Source organism: Frieseomelitta varia, unplaced genomic scaffold, assembly GCF_011392965.1.
Source record: "Frieseomelitta varia isolate USP_RPSP 00005682 unplaced genomic scaffold, Fvar_1.2 scaffold_190, whole genome shotgun sequence".
In the NCBI taxonomy this organism is placed as follows: domain Eukaryota; kingdom Metazoa; phylum Arthropoda; class Insecta; order Hymenoptera; family Apidae; genus Frieseomelitta; species Frieseomelitta varia.
In genome coordinates, this window is record NW_025109639.1 from 52,226 (window position 1) to 73,116 (window position 20,891).

The window sequence follows — 20,891 nt, forward strand, 5'->3', positions numbered from 1 at the left end:
CCGTGAGTTTATAGGAAATACTCAAAGAGCTGGAATTTACGGGATTGAAACAATGCGAAACAATATATAAAATCTAAAATATGAGATACAAGTATATTAGTAAAAAAACAATATTAATGTTTGTGAATATTTTTCAATTATTAGAGGAAAAAGTGACAATGTGGCCATGTTTTTATTTAAATCTCCTCTTAGAATCTTCTTTCAAATTCGTAATCTGAATTAAAAATGCTAATAAGTAAATCAGTTGAATTAGTTGGATGCTATGAAATACTCAAACAGATATACCGAAATCTAATTCAATTCTATTAAATGTAGACTAGATTCACAGATGTGTCAATACTTCCTTGACTTTTGAATTTTCATATTGCCTCTATTATTATTATACAATTTATTATTGGAAATTGTTCGTGCGCGCATTACTCTTGCATGTAGTAAACTATTTGAAAGTAGATTTTGTTAATGTAACATTTGATTTTACAAAGATGTGTGTCGTGAGAAAATACTAGATATGACAGTGTACTTCTCTGATCCAACATTCGTTTGGCTATTATTGAGTTATTCATTAATCCAGTTTCCGGAAATTTAATCAACAATGAAACGATAAAGTTTCAGCAACATTCAAGAGATATAATATTCAAGTCCATATTTTAATAACGAGCCAAAAGAGGAACGAGAAGTATTAAAGATCAAATGAAATCTACAACTCTCTCAGAAATTCCACGAATCTAACATTATTTACCTCGATTTTTGCGAAACGTTTTTAATAACGAGCAACTCGATACCCCAGAGACACATGAAAATGATTGGAAATCGGACTCGTGGGAGTGTACGCTTAATAAATTGTAAAAAATGAAGAAAGAATGAGAAAAGAATAGAAAGAGAATTGTTATTTGCTGTAAATTTATCGTTTCTGCGTGTTGAATGTAGTATCGTTTAACATTTCCTTATTTGCAATAATATTTCAATATATAAAGTTTATGCCAAGTTTATTATTACCCGAATGGTTCGATATTCATCGTATGTACAAATAATTAAATCTGACGTTTGTGAATACAAATTGCTTCTAATTGAACATGCGCGCAAGGTTTCAATATCGGATTTTTGCAGGTAAATCAAATTAAATTTTTGCAGGTATATCAAATTAAATTTTTGCACGGAACTGATAATAAATTCACACGCGTCGCATTTCGTGAGTATAGGGAAATTTTATATATATTCTAATGTGTGGGGTCCGCATTAACATAGAATTCCTATAAAGCCCTTGCCTCTAAGCTCGTTTATCACAGAAACATGACTTCTAACTTGCTCCCTAGTCTCTTCGAAGCTAATTATGTGTCGCGTAGGGTTCGTTGGAACTTTTATTGTTACGTACAATGGCTCGCAGAAATATTATTCGTATATAGACAATGTAAAATATTGCCGAGCACCATGAATCAATAATGATGAAAAATTCTCTGCGTGTTATCACCGTGTGAAAAAAAGAAAATCGTACAGCAATTCAGTTGATCTCGTTTAATTTCAATGGTCAAAGTTCAAAATAGTAAAATGGTGAAAAACTATGAACTCGTATTGCAAAATTCAAAGGAAATAAAGAGGAAATTTCAATCTCCAAATTCGTAATGGATTTAGTCGTGAAAAATATTTTTCCAATACTCATAATGGCTTTTGAAGTGTTGCAATCTCTGAGAATAAACGAACAATTTTTCATCGTTATTATTCCGGTCCGATTATGGTCTTCGTTGTATGCGAAACATTTCGAAACTTATTCAACATTACAACGAGATGCCACGACTGTCATTTACATAATTTGAACTGAATGTGAAATTATGTACGAGATATTCTCTCTCGCAAGTATACTTAATTTCAAAATCGTTCGATGCGCATGAGTAGCTGTTTCAAACGCGTGGCAAATGATATAAATCATCTTATGGAACTGTTTAAATACTTTCACGATTTCTACGAAATATAATTATCATTTTAACGTGTTACGTATTTTATAATTTCTGTATACATTTTAAGAATTGTTTATTGTTTAAAGTTTTACCAATATATAGTTTATTATATATTGCAAATATTATTACACAATATTTTCTATATATTTCATATATATATCAATACTTCTGCGAGCTACTGCATACTGCAAAATTCAGAAGATACGTATCTTTTTTTCTTTTCGCTTTCACTTTGTACTAATACCGTAGCATCGTTCAAACTACCAAAACGAAACGTGACTTTTTCTTTTCGATCTTTTTCTATGTCTCCGTTTCCATTACAGTGTCGCAGTGACAATTGACATTGACACCAAATTCACGCTGCTCTCCTCCATGTAAAATTCAGATACGTGGTACACGATCGTTTCGAATCACTTTTATTAGATTTTGTTCCTAGATATCGTTCACGCGAAATTTCTAATTGTTATTGGTTGCGGGCTCGTAAATTGGCCGCGCTGGCGCTGTCCAGTTCAATAACGAAAACCTTGAATCATCTTTCGACTGTGTGCCGCAATTGTATATATAAAGTTGCCACGTGGCCGTGTTGTACATTCATAACGGTTAGAGAGAGAGAAAAAAAAAATTTCACTGCGTAAAAAATTTATCGCCTCGAGCGGTGGTACATCGTGTGAATCTTTTTTAAAGAAGCGGACGTTTCAAAGTTTTCCAAAGTTATTTTCACTTCTTTGTATAGGAGACGAAAACAAATGAAAATAAACGTCTAATTGTAATTGGACCAAATTATGCAGAAAGCTGTCAATCTTCACAGTGACAAAAATATTTGTTCAAAAATTTTTCTATTGTACTTCTTGCTATAATTTTTTATTTTGCAAGAACTCACCAGTTTGTAGAATTCTTACGTTATACGGTTATTAAAAAAGATTAACTTCGATGTAGATGAAATTGAATCGAGATTGCTGAATCTCAGTTCAGCCAATACCAATCCATGGAAACTATAGGAAATTTATAAATAATATTTCAAATAACATATATATGTTTAACGTTTGTTAATAATTTTCTAAAAACCAATGAATTTATTCAGTAAGATAACTGATTTTTTCCAAAAGAATACACCAGTTGCCATATTGTTCTAATTCAAGTCAATTTCGCAGCAATTTGACTTTTCAATTTTAATAGAGAAACGTAAATTGAAAGAATGCTACGTGAACGTGAAGGATAATTATAAAACGTGACCAAATGTTTTCCTTCTGTTTAAGAGATTCCTTTAATGCTTTCTATTTAATACATCCATCTAGAATATATATAAAATTTCAAGAAATTAAAATTTCAAGAAGTACTTATAACATTGCGATAGATAGCAGCTCGATCCTCAATCGTTTCCCTTATAATTGATAATTTAATAAACGTGTTACCGCGTTTTATATAAAATCAGAATGTGGCCTGATACTTGCGAACGCGAGTACGCTTCTCAATAGTTAATAAATCGACGAACAATTTCTAAATTCCTACGCGCATCCTACGCACACATTCGACGTTAATTTACAATGACGAATTGTACAAGCGAAATTGACAATGTCATTTTGATTTTATAGTTGCAACATCCTAACAGACCACGCGTCTGTAAACATGACTATGAACCGAAAAATTCAAATCAGATATTTTGTATACATGACTTTCGAATTGAATCAACGTTATTCTTTCGCTAACGCTTTCAGGAACCGCGAAAGCAGATCGACTATTTTCAGAATTTCTGATATGATGGCCGACGTGTCGATTGTACACATACGTACACATGTTCACGCCTCGCCGTGTGAAATGTAAATTACTCGCACGCGGTTCACCGCCTCGATAGTTACGCCCCCGCGTTATTTTGTTTACACGATGTTGAAGTGTTTAGCTAGAGATACGGGAATTCGGGACAAAACAAGATGTTGCAAAGCTGCACGCCGAGCTCTCCTCGGTAATATTACAATTTCTTTCAGTCATTACTGACAACTTAGACTTTGGAATACTTAGAACTTAGAGTTTGAAATTTGAAATTTAGAGCATTTTAGACTTTCGAATTTAGAGTTTAGAGTTTAAAATTTAGAGTATTTTAGAATTTAGAGTTTAGAGTTTAAAATTTAGAGTATTTTAGAATTTAGAATTTAGAGTTTAGAGTACTTTAGAATTTCGAATTTAGAGTTTAGAGTTTAAAATTTAGAGTATTTTAGAATTTAGAGTTTAGAGTTTAAAATTTAGAGTACTTTAGAATTTAGAATTTAGTCTTATATCATATAATATATTAGATATTTATTTATACGCACATACGCAAGTATGATCATTCGATTATTGCCATACGAACCTTTCAATTTCTCTAAAAACATAGAGAGGATTAAAAATTCTAAATGGCCGCAGTTCAATGGCCGGGGGCTGTAAAATTACCCACTGACATCACAATTTCCGGTGTAAATAAAATACATCTTTAGATTCTGAGTGATCGAAAACACATTTCGAGGGACGAAAAAAGATCTAGTTCAAACATCCGGATAAATTTGTCCCTTAATCTGGTTATCTCGTATTATATTACCGCCCTCTGTGTACACAATCCTCCGGTTCGATTAGAATTTTCTATTTCCAAATAACTGTCTTCTGTCAGAACACTTAATCCGCCGGTAAAACGTTCAGATTAGTGAACCACATTGATCGGATATCGTTGAACCGGATTAGAAAAAATAACTCAGACGTTTCATTTGAGTTTCTTTCAAAGCAGAAGCCGACAAAGCGGAAGAACACGGCTTCCACGCGTGCATTTTACCACCGATGTTTGTTTTACACGCAAGAAAAACAAAAGTACAATCCGGTTACGAGGCTGAGGCCTGGGCAAGCCGCGTGCATTGAAAATAGTGACGTCCATTTAACTGTCGAATCTCCGTCGGTATTTGCTCTCTCGATTCGTCGTAAGTTGTTTGAAATACAAACTTTCCGCTTGAGAGGGAGAATTATTGGAAAATGAAATTTTTCCAGTTGAAGTTACGGACTACGGTTGAACATTCAGACGTTTAGTAATATAGAAAAAGAGAAATTTTGAACATTTTCTGGAACTGAATTGATCTGTTAATAATTTTAATACCACGAGGAATTACTGATAAAAAAAAAAAAAAAACGTTCAGTTTTATTTGACACAAGATCTTGAAATTAGGCTTGAAAAAGATATCGTTCTATGATGCTTCGTATTTTTCATTTGTTTCTTATATTATTTTCGATCACTCTGTGCAAAAGTTCAAATTCCTTTTCAGTCGTCTTAAAATACAATGTACATAATAATAATATTTACTAGAATGTTCTTGTAATTCTTTAAATTTGTTTAATTATAAGTATTCTCTCGTGGCAAATTGATCTTTCATTCTGAAATGAACGGTTCGCGACGTTCGATATATTGCAAGATCTTACTACATCTTTCTCCTGAAGAATTATAACTACGGGTACTTCGTTGTTCCATAATTGCTTCATTAGTAACAAGAAACGAATGTATTGTTCTGTGTGAGGTTATTGTAACGTCAAGTCAGTCAGAAACGTTCCAACCTTCAAAATCAAACAGAGTAAAAACAAGTTTCCAACGTGATACAAATGTAAATTCTATGTACGTGATTTCACGCCACGTGGTAATAATGCCTTTTAATTTGTGTCTGTTAATTGCATATTAAATTATGTAATCTCTTTTTTCTAGTAAAAAACAAACATAAGACTGTCGGTTTCTTAAAATATTTAAATAATTTGACATGTCTATGTAAGCTTTCGTTACCAATTGTAATTGAAATTCCGAAACACGTTGACAGAAATTGTAATACTAAACTAGAAAAGAGTAAAAAGAAACTAAAAAATAGAAATTGAAATATGGCAGAAATTAAAATACAAAAAGAAAGAGATCAAATTTTATTAAATATTAATTTATGATATTATAATATTATTTTACTATGTATATAATAATCCATTATCTTGGCTACCCCTACTTGTAAATAGCGATACAACGAAAGTAAATTTATTTTACAAAGTGTGCTTTTATCGTGATGCTTGATAAAATTTTTATCGAACCTTCGTGAGAAAAAATGGATCGAACAGTTGAGAATCTCTGACTTTGATGTAGCATATGCACAGTGATAACAATATTTTTAATTTGTAATTGTGTTATTAATAAAAGTCAGTTCAAGTTAATTAATTAATTCACATTGCAGTAGAAAACGGTACACGTAAGTATACCTGTTCAGATAAACTAGTTCAGATAAAGCTAATCGATAAACTTTTTCATTTGACTAAACGATCAATATAGACAGACCGTGAACTTCATTACATTTATTATACTTAAAAAAAATGGTTATTTTCTCCCAAGGAAATACATTGTACAAATTCCACGTCAAGTACAAACTAGTCGAAAAGAATTCAAATCACTCGATACTTTACTTACAAAATGTCAATAGATCTACATTGAAATTGATCGAAAAGAACTTGAGTCACTCGCATAGATGTGTATTAAATAGAAATCAGCCAAAAAAGTTACATTCAGATTAATTTATTTCACTTCGTACGAACGGGACCACAGCATATTTGTATATATAACTGATGATTTATTTTTTATGTATTCAGTGAATTCTAGATTTATTTCGATGATTAGTTTTCAGCTCTGCAGAAATCGAAGGAGCTGTCTTAATAGAGTCGACCAGTTCCTCCTACAACTTATGCGTACACAACTGGAAACCTAATTTACTAATTAACCATTCAAACAGTTACTCAAACAGTCAAACATCTCATTTCAGGACTTCATCATCAGGATATGGGATGCTCAGAAGATTTCAGTTTCGATGCTTGCGAAAACAAGCGCGCAACTTATTCTTGAAATGCTTTCGAGACAAAATGGCTAAGTTACATATACCGTCACATCACAATATTTCCAGTTCCACAACGAAACTTCAGCGAAAGAAATAAATTTCAGCGAAAGAAATAAATAATACACGTAGAATGACAAATTAGGAAAAAGATTTAGGAATGGGTGGAGCAATGACGACATCAATCATTTTTACTTTCACGACACGTTCTCGCTGCCTCAGATTTCTCTCACGACTCACTCCTTTTTCACTTACTCCACTTGCACTCCATTCACATGTTTACATACTTCGCACCGCTTTGTGTACTTCATTCCCTAAACGTAAATTTCGATAGTTAAATATTATTTTTAAATATAACCGAATGATTCAATCATTGTACATTCACGCATTTTTGAAAAAACCCGTTCGATCTGACATCTAACACCGTTCTCAATCACAATTCTACGGTACTCTATATTACGATACTCTATCGCGATCGTTGAGAACGCACAAAAACAATATAACAACGCTGATCGAGGTAAAAGAAATATACTCTCGCGATTTTTAACCTACCACGATGAGTTAGTCTAATTTCGATAACGATGTGTACCATAAACCAAACAAGACAGTTAAGTAAATCTCACTCACCGGAATTTGATTCAAATTGATGTCCGATCGGTCCCTGCTCGGACAGTCGGTGGACGTCGTCGAGGTCTGCTTAAATCGTCTGCTGAATCGCAGCAGGTTCCTCATGATCATGGTGTTCATCACGATGATGAGCACCAGCGGCGCGATCAGACTGGCGATGCTGTCGATTATGCTGATGATCTTCATTGTCTCCAAGTATTCCACCTTCAAGTCGCAGTACTCCTCACCGTCTCGGCTCGTTACCACACCGGCCGTGACAAAGGAGTACGAGTGACTCGCCAAAGCGAGAATCACCAGGACCAGCACGATGGTCTTCGCCCTGGCTATGGTGCATATGTGAGGTCTGTGCAGGGGATACTGAACCGCGATGAACCTCTCCACCGTGAACGCGACGATCAACCAGACGCTCAAAGAGCTGCAAACAGCGCTCACGTAGACCAACGTCTCGCACCAGCCGTCTTTGTTGAACACCTTCCAACCGATGGTGTTGTTCAGCCAAACAAGCAGCAGAGTGATCAAGAAGCCAAAGTCGGCAGTGGCCAACGCGGCCAGGTAGTAACTGGAGCTTCGTATCCTGAGGTGCGTGTTTAGGAACACCACGCAGGACAGCAGGTTGCCCACCAGCCCCAGCAGGATGATCGACGGAATGTAATACTGGTGGAAGAAATCCAGCAGAAAGTACAACGAGTGGCAAGCCTCCACTGGCTTCTCCTCGAAATCCAAGTCGAAGCTTCTGTTTCTGTAAGCGTAATGCGTCAGATTCGACCACACGGTCGGCGAGACCGAGCGTCTGCCACGCGGAGACGCGTCCATCGAGGAGGATTCCTCCATGCATCTCGCGTGTGTGCTGTACGTCGACGTGATGGAGAACATGGTTTCCTTTTCTTCTTCCTCTTTCTTGGTCTCTTTCTTTTATTTTTCGATAAATCACCGCCGCTTCTGAAAGTTTCTCTTTATAAATAGCCGATAATTAATAATCGATCAGTGATTCCCACTCGACGTTCTCAGTCGGAAGACTGTTCAAGAGGGAAATTTGCTCGTAGAATTAGGTGGTATTAAGAGTACAGAGATCGTGCAACGCAGTTAATTCTCTGATATTGAATATCGGATGACTTCCAAATCAATTGTCAAAGTCAAAATTCCTATTCGGAGAATAACGGCGATTTACGAAATTGCGTTTCCGCAATAGGTGTCTCCAAATCTGTTCAAGTTGCTTATTAAATTCGCCCCTCAACTACGCGAGATCTGACTGATTCGCAATAAATGAGATGTAATTTGATATAATGTGAGGTTGGTCTTACTCTCCGTCTATTCGTCTTTCATTTAAGATCTTCGATCGTGAATGAACGATGTCTAATTAACACAGTATTTGCCCATCAACTCTGATGATCTCACGTTGCACGCTCATGTTTTGGAGGAATTCGATATGCTTCTTTAACTTGTGACCTGTGTAAAATTATTTTCGTAGGTTGTTTGTTATTTTCCAAATATTCTCGTGCTGTTCTCTTTTCTGTTAATCCAAGTAATTTCGCGTGGATAATGCTCCAAAGTGAATTTAGAGTGGAAAATTTATAGTTTTCGTTTGATAGTAAGTAGCTTAGTTGGTGTTGAATTTGTAGTTTCGTAGGCTGGAGATTCTTCACTTTGTAATAAATAACTTAGCTTCATAAGTTATTTGTTATAGAATAATAAGTAGTCACGAATAATAATAAGAAGATAAATGATGAAATATTTATAGCCTGAAGATAGATTGTGGTTCACTTATTAATGATATTAATTTAATTTCGCAAATTATTTGTTACCTTATAACTATTCTCGCACATTTTTTACGCTAGTAATCATCATAATTTCGTGCAATAATAGCCTATAAAATTTATAGCCTAAAGATAATTCACTTAATAAGTAATTAAGTTTCATAAATTATTTATATATTACTTGCTCCTCTTTATATGCAAGTATCATTATTATCTTCTGCAACAATGAGTTGTGAATTTCAAAATCAATCTGTGAAATTCAACGACAGAAAATGGTATGCTTTACATAATAACGAACAATTTAATTTTACAAGCTATTTACTCCGTAAGCACGTTTTATCATTGATCTTCTGTGCGATAATTGGATGAAGTTGAACAACAAACAACTTATAGTCTGAAGATGCTAATAATTAACTCGATTTCATAAATTGTTTGTTACTTTATAAGTATTCTTTCTCGTTTTCATACGAATGTATTATCACGATTCACTGCGATAACAGCGATAAAAAAATGTACAGCTTGAAAACACTTCACGTAACAATTAATAACTTGGTTTCGTAAATTATTTCTTATTTCGTAAGTGTTCTTGTACGTTTTCACGTAATAAGTAATATTACAGCTTCGCGTGATAAATAAGTCCGGGATCGATAATTGGGAAAAATTTGTAGCCTGAAGATTATATAGTTTCACGTAATAATGAATTAGATGACCAATCCACAATCTCTTCAAGTTTATAGAATTTAATAAGAAACAATTTACTCGCTGATATTTCATTTACGTCCTCTGTTCCTGAATGTCGTCACTGTCCCTCGTGTTCCTCGGATTTACCTTCCAATGTTTCATGAATTGGGTAATTTAGTTAAACGATCCTCGACGCACGGTCGCACGTTAAGAGCAGGATTCCCCGCTTAGAAAAATGTGAGAACAATTGACGAGAGAAATGTTGTCTTTATATTCCGGGAATGTGTGTATGTGTGCGTGTCTGTGTTCGACAATGGTCACGAAATATTCTGGACTAGAATAGAAGGTAGATCAACTGGCTTTAAAGTGTTCCTCGAGGTCTGCGGCGTTTCAAATTCTCCAAAGTCTCTCTCGGCGGGCAACGAATATTCGGAAATAGCGAAAATAGCCTGTTCGAAGATGCTCCGAGATATATCGCTCCCCGTATATCGCACGGACTGTCTCAAACGATCCACGAAATGATTCAACGTGATAGATAATTGCCACGAGATAGAACCACATCTGTATCGTTCCTCCTACTCGGATTGTTTCGATCTGTTTACGAGTCGGTGAACTTCGAGCAGTCCAAATAATTCATCCGTTGGAATTTTAACGAGCCTCACTTGTCATTTGGATAATCGTTCTTTTCCTCCTCCTCCTTCTTCTTCTTCTTCTTCTTCTCTTTTTTTATTTTTTCTATTTTTTTTTCTTTTATTTTGAATTTAATTACTTCGATCTGTCTGTCGATCGATAAATTCCAAATTTGAGTAATTTCCCACTTGGAAAGTGGAACTTTAACGATTTTCAATTAGATGCTTGTTCCAATTCTGTTTTTCAATTTCATTTGTCCAATTCAATCGCTTTCGAGTAGTTTGCACGTTAGAAATGACAAACGATCGGAAAACTCGGTTCAGAATATTTCTATCGCTTGTAATTCTAACGAGTCCGAGCTATTCGTTACTTGTTTCAATTGTTTAGATTCAATTGTTTCGATCTGTCTATCGATCAGTCAACTCTAAGCACTTCAAATAATTCGTGCACGAACGACCAACGTGATGATTGAAATATCTCTGTCACGTGGAATTCTAAAGATACCGGCTTTAATTGTATAATTCGATCGGTCTCCGAATCGATGAACTCTGTACTTCAAATATCCAATCAATCCGTTGGAAAGCACACGAACGATCGAATTTGAAGACGTCAGATGCCTTCGAAAGTAATTTCAATTGTTTTTTTTTTTTAACTTCATCGGACTTTAATCGTCCACGAATTGATAAACTTCAAATAACAACGCTTCAAGTATCTCGTATGTTAAAGAAGACGAACGAGTTAAGACGATCAGAAGAATACCTGAATTGCTCGAAATTCTAGCGAATCGTCATTTGAATCCTGAGTCAATCATTGGATTCGGTTTCCACCGGTGACAGTGAGAGGTAATCGCATTATATCGGTCCAGTGTGCGTTTGCCGTCGTCGGGGAAAGATAAACGGAATCGCGGCTTAGTTCGATACGCAAATAGTTCGAAGTGGAATGCAGATAGACTTCCTCTTCGCCGCGACCTTGACGCAGGCCCGAAATAAGGCTTCCCCTCGATCGTTCTATATGGTTATATGGTGGAAGACGATCGAAGTATCGATCGGATAAGTTTGCCTGGAAACTATCTTCGTATCTCAAAGAATCAACAACAACGACAACTGTTTGTTCGATTTCTCCGTCCAACGTCTTCGTCGATTAACGCGAAGTCTATACGAACATTTTTTCCCCTGTTTTTTTTTTTTTTTTTTTTTTTCGTAATTTCATTCAACGTCTCTTTCGCAACTTTTTCAATCGTCCAGATAGAACTTGCCCAAATTCCGAGATTTATCACGGGCGCGCTTCGAATGTCACTGTTTTCCTTCCGGCGAAGATTCTTTTACACAATCCGGCTCTCCGGTATCTATTATAGATTTTTCTTCTTTCGAGAATCGTCGCAGTTTCAGCGAATCAGCTTTCACATTCGCCAGAACCGGCTGATTACACAATCGGAGAACTTTTATCGTAGCTTCGCGCAATTTCCGACACGCGAGGTATTATTTTTCTCCGATTCACAATACGGTATTTTACATACGGAATATCTCTTTCTCTCTCTCTCTCTCTTTTTTTTTCTTCTTTCGCAGAAGCGACTTTGAAAATCGAGATTCTCCTCGCTACTGCGCGAGAAGTCGGTCGATCCTTTTATTGAACGTTTCACGCGCTGTCACGTTGTAACGGGCGCGCATTTTTAATATCGAGCATAGTCACGGATCTTCCTCGTAGCTATTTCCGTCCACACGAACCCCCGTTAACGACGTTTCAGTAACTGAGTACGCAATAACCAGCGCGTTCAGAAAGAGATTTCGCTTTATTTCTGTATACATCGAGGATCCAACGCGTCGTTCGAGCCATCGAGACCTGAATCGTGTCTGATTCGCGATCCTTTCATTTTGTCCGCGATGTTTCCGTTGAATTTTGGGAAATCGGGCTCCACAGCTGACCTTGACAGTGTGTAACGTGCAGTCGTTCTATAAATTTTCACCCAAGCGAGATAGGGTCGAGATTACGGAAGACGGACGGATCGAGGTTCAACGAGCCAACTGGATTTCTCGCAGGCCACCATCAATCTCGTTTCTTGATCTTGATCGCGATTATTTAACTTCGCCTACCACATTGTCCCTTACTATACTCTTATCTCTTGCTATTCTCGTGTTTTACTGTCTTTTAGTAACTTATCGTTTGCAATTATTCTAATTGTTAGTAACTTCAATAAGTTCACAAGTTTTTATTCAATTATTTAGTAGCTTGTTCGTTTTATACCGAATATTATCATTTAAATCTATCACCAGAGTTTGAATTAAACATCGGATGTTCGACGAGGTTTAAGAATTGTGCACGATGATATTCGAGATCTTTTTTTTTTTGATATCACACTGTTAGATATTTCTTTGAACAAAATGACCGTGAGTTGCACGAGAATGATCTGGCGCGACAATTTTTCGAAGCACCGAACGGCTTGAACGGGAGTGAAGTCGGTGTGTCGTGCGACGAGAAACGACGTCGGGTAAACTGGAAACGCGATCCACGGATCCGAGCGAGTTTGCCGCTCATCGGGTTCCTTCGCATGCGCTTTGCAAGCTCCCTCGGCGTCGCGTCCCGTCGTTCATCAACGCCCGGCGTCTACAAACCATCGAACCACACGCGATATACCCAATATTTCTCATTCACGCGATTCACGCGTCCTTGCCGCGCGATACATGGTTCCATTTCATGGTTTTTTATCAGTTGCCTGAATGACGTTTCGTATCGTTGGTAAATTAGTCATTCACAGGAATTCTTTTTTCTTCTTTCTGTTGTTTTTTTTTTTTCAATAAATGCAAAAGCACTCGATCGATGGTTAACATTTTGTGCACGAAAGCAAACCTTTGTCGCACTCTTCCACTCATTGTCAGTCAGACGTGGCTTCCTATTGCTCCAAGAATTCCAGTCATGAGAATTTGTAACATCGCCTTGCCTAATATTTTCTTATGTATAGTGTGCCGTTCGAGGAAGTGTTGATTTTCGTCCTGTTTTGTAATGTATAATATGCTGTGTAAACGCTGGGTACTCGATGCGACATAACTCAGATCGATCAGGCAAAAGAATTAGGCAAGACACTCAGTTCTTTTTTTCTTTCTCGTTATCTTGATGCGATTAGTGTATTTCTTATGTCTTTTCTGCTTATTTTGTATCACTTGCTTATGATGTATTTACTCATCGCGATATATAAAGAATTATTAGGATAATAAATAATTAATTTGATTATTATTCCAAGCATGTAAACTTCTCCTTAGTATCTGATTAGTCTAAGCTTCTGCTCAAACGCATGTAAATCAATAATTTAAGTGAATTCAGATAAATTAATAAGATTATCACTTTAGCTTTTAAAACAGATCTGACTTGCATTAAACTTGATCAGTGTTATAATTTACTAGTTACATTGATCGTATAAAAATCTTTAAATTAATACGAAGTTACTGTTATCTAAATATTACTAACGTAACGCATTTTAGATGTTACAGTTTCCGCACGAAATAGGAAAATAGAAAACATCTAATCTATTCTTTATTGTATTGAAAACTTTCAAACAACCACTGATAGTTAGCAGTGTTGAAAACACTTGTCATATTCCCAATAGTATTGCCAATTATATCGCAACGACGAAACCCGTTTATCTGCATCGTGTCCCGTTGAATGCGAGGCGACATCTGGGAAAGTAGTGTGTACGCGTGTATAACGTAGCTTCTAGTGAAACGAATCAACGCTCAGCGAAACAATCAAACTGTTGTGTTGTTATTGGAAAGTTTTCAACGACAGCACTGTTTTCGAGTGATCGTTCGCGCTATTGCAATAAAACTCCGCTTACTACGTGTCAACTTATTGGAAGACAAATAGCTTGTTGCAAATTGAATAATAAATTATAATAAATCATAATCGTAAGTTTTCAGTCGCGGACCTCTCCCCTGCACTAGTGATTTTTCGTTCACACAAGGCTTCACGCGCAAATAAATCAAATAAATAGCTTTAACCAGTAAGAGTTTATTTAATCGAGTATTGACTAAAATTTGATTCAAATAGATAAATGGAGTATGTACCGTGTATTGTACAGTTCATTATCGTCGCGGTGCGTAGTTTAATAAAGCCTGTTTTTCATAGTCGTGTATTTTTTCATCTGAGTAAGCGGGTTAAGTATTTTGTTTTTTCTTTGCCAGCGATTACGAGGGGGGGAACTATCGTTACGTAATTAGAGATATTTTCTTTCATTTCTGCAGAATCTCCTGCAATTTGTTTTCAGCAGACAGTTTTTGCGCAATTTTCTTGTATTTGGCTGTTGCGTGTTTTTTTTTTTTTTTTTTTTTTTTTTTTTTGTTTTTTTTTTTTTTTTTTTTTTTTTTTTTTTTTTCGTTCTTTCTATTACGGTCTAACTTGTTTCGTAATTAATTAAACTGGATGGTCGGCTGGCACGACTTGCGAAACGGTACAATCTCTTCAATCGAAGGCCCACGTACGAGAATCCTTACACAGTATCTGAAGTGACCCATTTATTTATTTCGTACGTAATATAATTTCGATAACATAAGAACGTGAAACACGTTTTACTTTTCGAGTACGTCAAGCACTTGTATGTATCTTTTCGTTCCGTTTGTTCATTTTTGTTTTTGTTCTGAATAAATTTAAATGAAATTTTTCAGTTGTATACAACATTTTATAGTACGTTTTTCTTAATGCACTAACATTCTATATAGACTCTTTGTTGCGCAAACGATATTGTTTAATATTTTATTTAGTTTTTTATTTAATTTGAACAGATACGTATATGGTAATGTATTTTGTCTCTAGGGATATTTTTCAGATTTTTCAGCGAAAGCTGATTCATTTATTTTCGTCCTGCCAACGTATCCGTAAATACGATGTTATCTGTATTTCACGGAGATACTTTTATTAGATTTCATTTTATGAAATTGCGATAGCTTTCAACACTTTAATCTTTAATTCTCAGAAAAATCTCATTATTCATTACGTTACAGAGATCTGAAATTTGCACATGTTGTTTTATTGTTAATTATTGTTATGATTACAACTGTTGCGGTTATAGTTATTTCTTTCATTGCGTCGCATCAGAGAAACACGCCATCCAAATACACTTTTTTTTCGGGCAGTGTTATCAGGTTCTAAAGGAAGCATGCACGAAACTAAAGGGACAGTTACAGCCAAGCGGTAAACCGTTCGCGCCAGTGTTCACCTATGTGCTCAATCCAAAATCAATCACCCTGGGCCAGCTGTATGGTGAATATGACTTGAACACACGCGAATGGTAAGTAAAACTTCAATGCCCAAACATCGGATCAAATATGATTTCTGACACCTTCTCTTTAAGATTGCGATACACGCACATGAAAATAATATTACTTTTAGCAAAATTTAACGTAGAACGTTAATGAAAGATGAGATTTTAGAAACCTTATACCCCGACTTAGAAGTTAATCATATAATATATAGTGAGTCGATATTTCAAACGTGATAAAAGAAAGTATCAAAAATGCATAAGAATTTGCGATTCTAGTAATAATTATGTTTTTATTAAAGGATATGTTTTTTGTTAATAATAATTACATAGTATTTTCACTAACGTATAACGTGTTTTACGATCATGAATATTTTATGTATTTTTTCGTATTAAATTTTTAAATTTCCCATACATATGTATAATTTCCTATAAATTTAATATAAACAGAAATTTACTTTATCGCAAGAGTTTCACTTTACCACAGTATACCATGAAAAATATTACATTTTTTTCGCGGAATTCCAGAGCACGTATACGTGGAATTATTTCAAACAAACAATGGAAATAAGCATCTGACACGATCTTGTTCAACCTTAAATAAACACGCGAGAATATCACGGAAAAAACATTTTTATACGTGGAAACTGCGTTACGAAGTTCCCTTTGGTACACATATTACAGGTATTTTTATTGGATTTTCAACTGTCTGCTTTTGGGTAGCCTTCAATTTTTCAGTACACCAACTGCGCCCATGGTCGGTCAACAAACTATTTCAAACTGAGCTATTGAACAGGAAGGAAAAATGTTTTTTCTAAAATCAACGTTGTATCATGTATCTCGTGTACCATTCGAAATCTACTCGGTGTCTATATACCTGTCACCAAATATGATCATGTTTGACTTTCTACACGCGTAAAGGTACGGGTGTAGCGAGCAAGCATGATACAGCTGATTGAAAAATAAAAAAAATTAAAGAAATTAAATTAAATTTCTTCACGGTGCAGAATTCTTCTCCATGAGCTGAACTCTCAATTAAATTCTCGATAAAAAAAAAAATAAAAAGTTATACAATATTACGTAAAGAATTTCTTCCTTTTTTAGGACCGATGGAATTTTCTCGACGTTGCTCAGAGCTGGAATAGCCGCGGCCGATTTGAACAAACGTTGGTACATTTTCGATGGACCTGTTGATGCGGTATGGATCGAGAACATGAATACAGTATTGGACGACAATAAGAAACTTTGTCTAACGTCTGGTGAAATAATGAAGATCCTGCCTACGATGACAATGATGTTCGAAGTTGATAACCTGAGGGTGGCCTCGCCAGCCACAGTTTCGAGGTTAATTATTATTTAAATATATTTATTATAGTTAAATTTTTATTGATAGAATCGAATAACTACTGTGCATCATAATTTCCATCAACAATTATCTCGCGTAATTTCTTCCTATAATTTGCATAACAATTCGCACATAATTTACAATATAATTCGCACATAATTTTAATTGTACGTAATTTAATTGTATATAATTTATTTTATGATGCCGTTATCCAATCATCCCGAATTTAGTTTGGATATACTATTATACGATCAAAATTCTATTTAAGATGTACATAAGATATACAGGGTGGGTGAAAAATCGTAATACAACCGGACTGAGGGTTCTTCTACGTAAGAAAATAAAGAAAAAATGTGGTATAATAAGTTCACTCAATTACGCAATTCTGTAATCGGTTGTCTCTGCTCCAGTTAGTGTTTCTAAACATTGATAATGATAGGATACTGCAGGAAATAAAGGTTTTAGTTAATTTATTTTTTTTTTATTCAATTTTGGTTCTATGTAAATGGAGTTCTTTAGAAATTTGGGACAATTGATTCTTCGATGCAAAGAAACTTTTGTCCATTCATTTGGAGTGATTGTTTAATTTCCATTATGAGTTATTGGAACATGAATTTTAGTGAATAACAAGGTAATTTTAATCAGATCCTTTTCTGGTGTAGACGAATTAACTGAACTAACTCTAATTAAATTGTCATATAATTACATATTGATATGGATCGTATACGATGTCATATAATTATATATTGATATGGACCGTGTACGATGTCATATAATTATATAGGAGTTAGTAAAGTTGCCTGAAATAAGAGCAAAAATTGAAATTAGATTAAAGTACATATTTTACTGAAGAATAATTTGAACTACTTTTATTTTAATTAAACGATACTTAAGTTACGAACTTAAACGATATTTAATTTACTTGAATTAATGCTACTTAATTTATTTTAATTAAACGAAATTTTAACCTGGTCTTGATTAGTTTTTGCCAAAAAAAGAAAAAATGGTGATTATGCTATTAATTGAAATCGATCTGAACATAAACGTTTAATACACATCAATCATCGTTCGACGTGAACGAGAAGAAGAGAATAGAAGAAGACATGAAAGTGTCAAAAATAAAAAATGACATAGCACAATGCACGACGTGTATACGTACAAATTCTAATTTTAAATTCTAAAACGTTCTATAAATGACATATTATGGACGTAATGGAAATGCTCGTGTCACAAAGAGGTGTGCATATTGTAGTTTAATGTCGACAGACAATGCATGTATAGCGTATATAATATATTGTAAGATATTTAACACACATACCTAACATACCATTATTTTATTAGCAAAAATATATGAAATACTCGTATTATTATTTAATTATTGAGTTAGAAACACTTGCAATTTTTAACACTCAATTCTTCCACTGGTTCATATATTTTTTTTATTTTATTTGAGAAGATTATTTTAGTCCTTCCTTTTCTGCATTTTACTCTCATTTTACTTATGTGTGACATATTTTTATTTTATTCTATTTTACTCATATTACTTTTTAGTTTACTTATAATTTATTTTTATTTTATTACTGTCAGTTTTCAATGTTCAATTCTTCTTGATTATACGGGCTGATTCACGTAATTTGCACGCCCGAAATAACTTTTAAATTATGCGTCTAATGAAAAATTTATTTAATACAAAAATTTTAAGGCAGGAAAAATAGTACTTATCAATTTTTTATGGATTTCGAAATTTCCACTTTAATCTGTAGTTAATAAAACTTTCAGTCTCGCTCAAACATTCCATTTTATTAGAAACTTATAAATGGTCTTAATTCAATAACTTTTTTTGACTTTTACCTCTTTTTTTTTTTAGGTGCGGTATGGTGTATTTAGAACCTGAAGATTTAGGCCTCGATTCCCTCGTTAATTGTTGGTTGAGACAATTGCCCAAAGTGAGCACCTTACAAGCAAACAAAATTTTTATATTTTATACAACATATACATCTATAGTTCTTTGAATACTTTCGAATACTTATAAATATTCGAATACTTTCATGATTACTTGCATGACTACATATATAATTACATAAGCTACATATTTACAGAATATGGCTGAACACATCGAGGGAATTACTGAATTAACGAGGCAGTTCTTATTTCCGGGGTTGAAGATTCTACGTAGCCATTTGCGAGAAATCGTAAACACCGTCGATTCCGGGATGATACAGTCTTATATAAACTTGATGGACTTTCGAATTGGTCCCATGGCTGGTCGAGATGGAAAACCTCCTCCGAGTGCTACTTTCCAGCAGTTGATCCGTAAGAAACTTTAAATCATTTATTTCTAAATGTTTAATATAAATGAAATTTAATATAAATTAATTATATATAATAATTAAAGAAAGAGAAGAGGGATTAGAATATCACATGTATTATTTTATTTATTTCATTTTAAATCTTTTTATTAAGAAAACTTTAATAGTAGGAATCTATATGAAAGCCATAGGTTTTTAAATTTAATATCAGATATTTTCAATACTGGAGATCTATGAACGCATATAAACGCCCGCTTACTACTGTGACGTATCAATCGTTGATTATACTACTGCCTATGATGTACGTTGTATCTATTACTCGCTCGTCAATATTTCCGATTTTTATTGTAAGAAAATTAAAATTATCAACAAAAGATTCAAACGAAATGTAGTAGAAATAAGTTCTAATTTTATTTTTAGTTAATCAGCATTATGATATTATGTCCATTATAATACAAACAACAAAAATAAAACTTCAGGCCAAACGCTAGTTTATCATATTAAATCGTTAAATCAGAATTTATTCTTCTGACGTTTAATAAGCAATTTTTTCTACTTTCCTTTCTTTTCCAGGGATTTCATTACAGCGAGATTATTTGAATTACAAATAATGAACTACCTATTTTAAGCGTATCTCATGTGCATATATACCTAGAACGTTTATTGGAAAACGCAAATGCATTATTAACGTTTGTTCTTTTATTGGCTATTATTCCCTACATTCATTGGTAAACGACTTTCATAAAATGATTGTCGTAAAAAGATAGATAACTTAAAATGTTATGAGTTTTATTTTCGTTGTTAATTTCATGTTTTAGATGAATATAAAGATTATGAGCATTCAAATTACCATACAAATTGTAAATTGTAGCAAATTGATAAAATATTAACATTATTTATAGTATAAAATGTAAAATATAAACAAAACATTAAAGTCAATACATATCTGTAATTTCTTTCTAATAATATCTTGTAATTTCTTAAATATACGTAATTAACAGTAAATGTCTTGCAACTTCTATAAGATATGTTCTCAGATTTCAAATTTTATCAATATATTACAATCGTATCTCACTATAACGTTAATGAAATTTCAAAATACTTCGTGCAAAGCAAACAATACGTATGTATGCGTTTTACAACGATTTTTGTGTTGAAAATTTCACTCCTCGTTGGGTCTTTCTTCGGAATCGTGTTTATTATGTCAAGGATAGGTACGAAGATCACGATCGTCAAACAAGCGTTACATTATATTTCAGCCAGTTTGCTTTCACCTTGGGCAGCTTTCGCGACGGTTTGGAGTTTGGGAGCAACCAGTGATTATAACAGTCGTCTGATATTCAACGAATGGGTGAGAGAAGTGCAAAGAAAGTACCATCATTCTTTACCATTTCCAGAAGATGGTTTGGTATTTGATTACCGGTAATCTAACAAACGAAGCGTTTGTTTTTCGTTTCTGCCCTTTTTCTTTCGTTTCAGTTGCGTG

General features: G+C 34.2%; 2 protein-coding genes across 2 annotated transcripts in view; one reads left to right on the top strand and one right to left on the bottom strand.

The window, feature by feature from the left end:
• LOC122539088 (thyrotropin-releasing hormone receptor-like) overlaps nucleotides 1-13,005 on the bottom strand; it is a 36,771-nt gene extending 23,766 nt beyond the window's left edge. Inside the window, exon 1 of the mRNA XM_043673706.1 lies at nucleotides 7,442-13,005. Within this exon, the coding sequence (XP_043529641.1) occupies nucleotides 7,442-8,314 (873 nt within the window). The 5' untranslated portion in view covers nucleotides 8,315-13,005. The remainder of the gene's footprint in view (nucleotides 1-7,441) is intronic.
• LOC122539084 (dynein axonemal heavy chain 1-like) overlaps nucleotides 1-20,891 on the top strand; it is a 110,833-nt gene that overhangs the window by 48,592 nt on the left and 41,350 nt on the right. Inside the window, 5 exon segments of the mRNA XM_043673695.1 lie at nucleotides 15,627-15,781; nucleotides 16,856-17,095; nucleotides 18,964-19,042; nucleotides 19,196-19,409; nucleotides 20,665-20,827. Of these exon segments, the coding sequence (XP_043529630.1) occupies nucleotides 15,627-15,781; nucleotides 16,856-17,095; nucleotides 18,964-19,042; nucleotides 19,196-19,409; nucleotides 20,665-20,827 (851 nt within the window).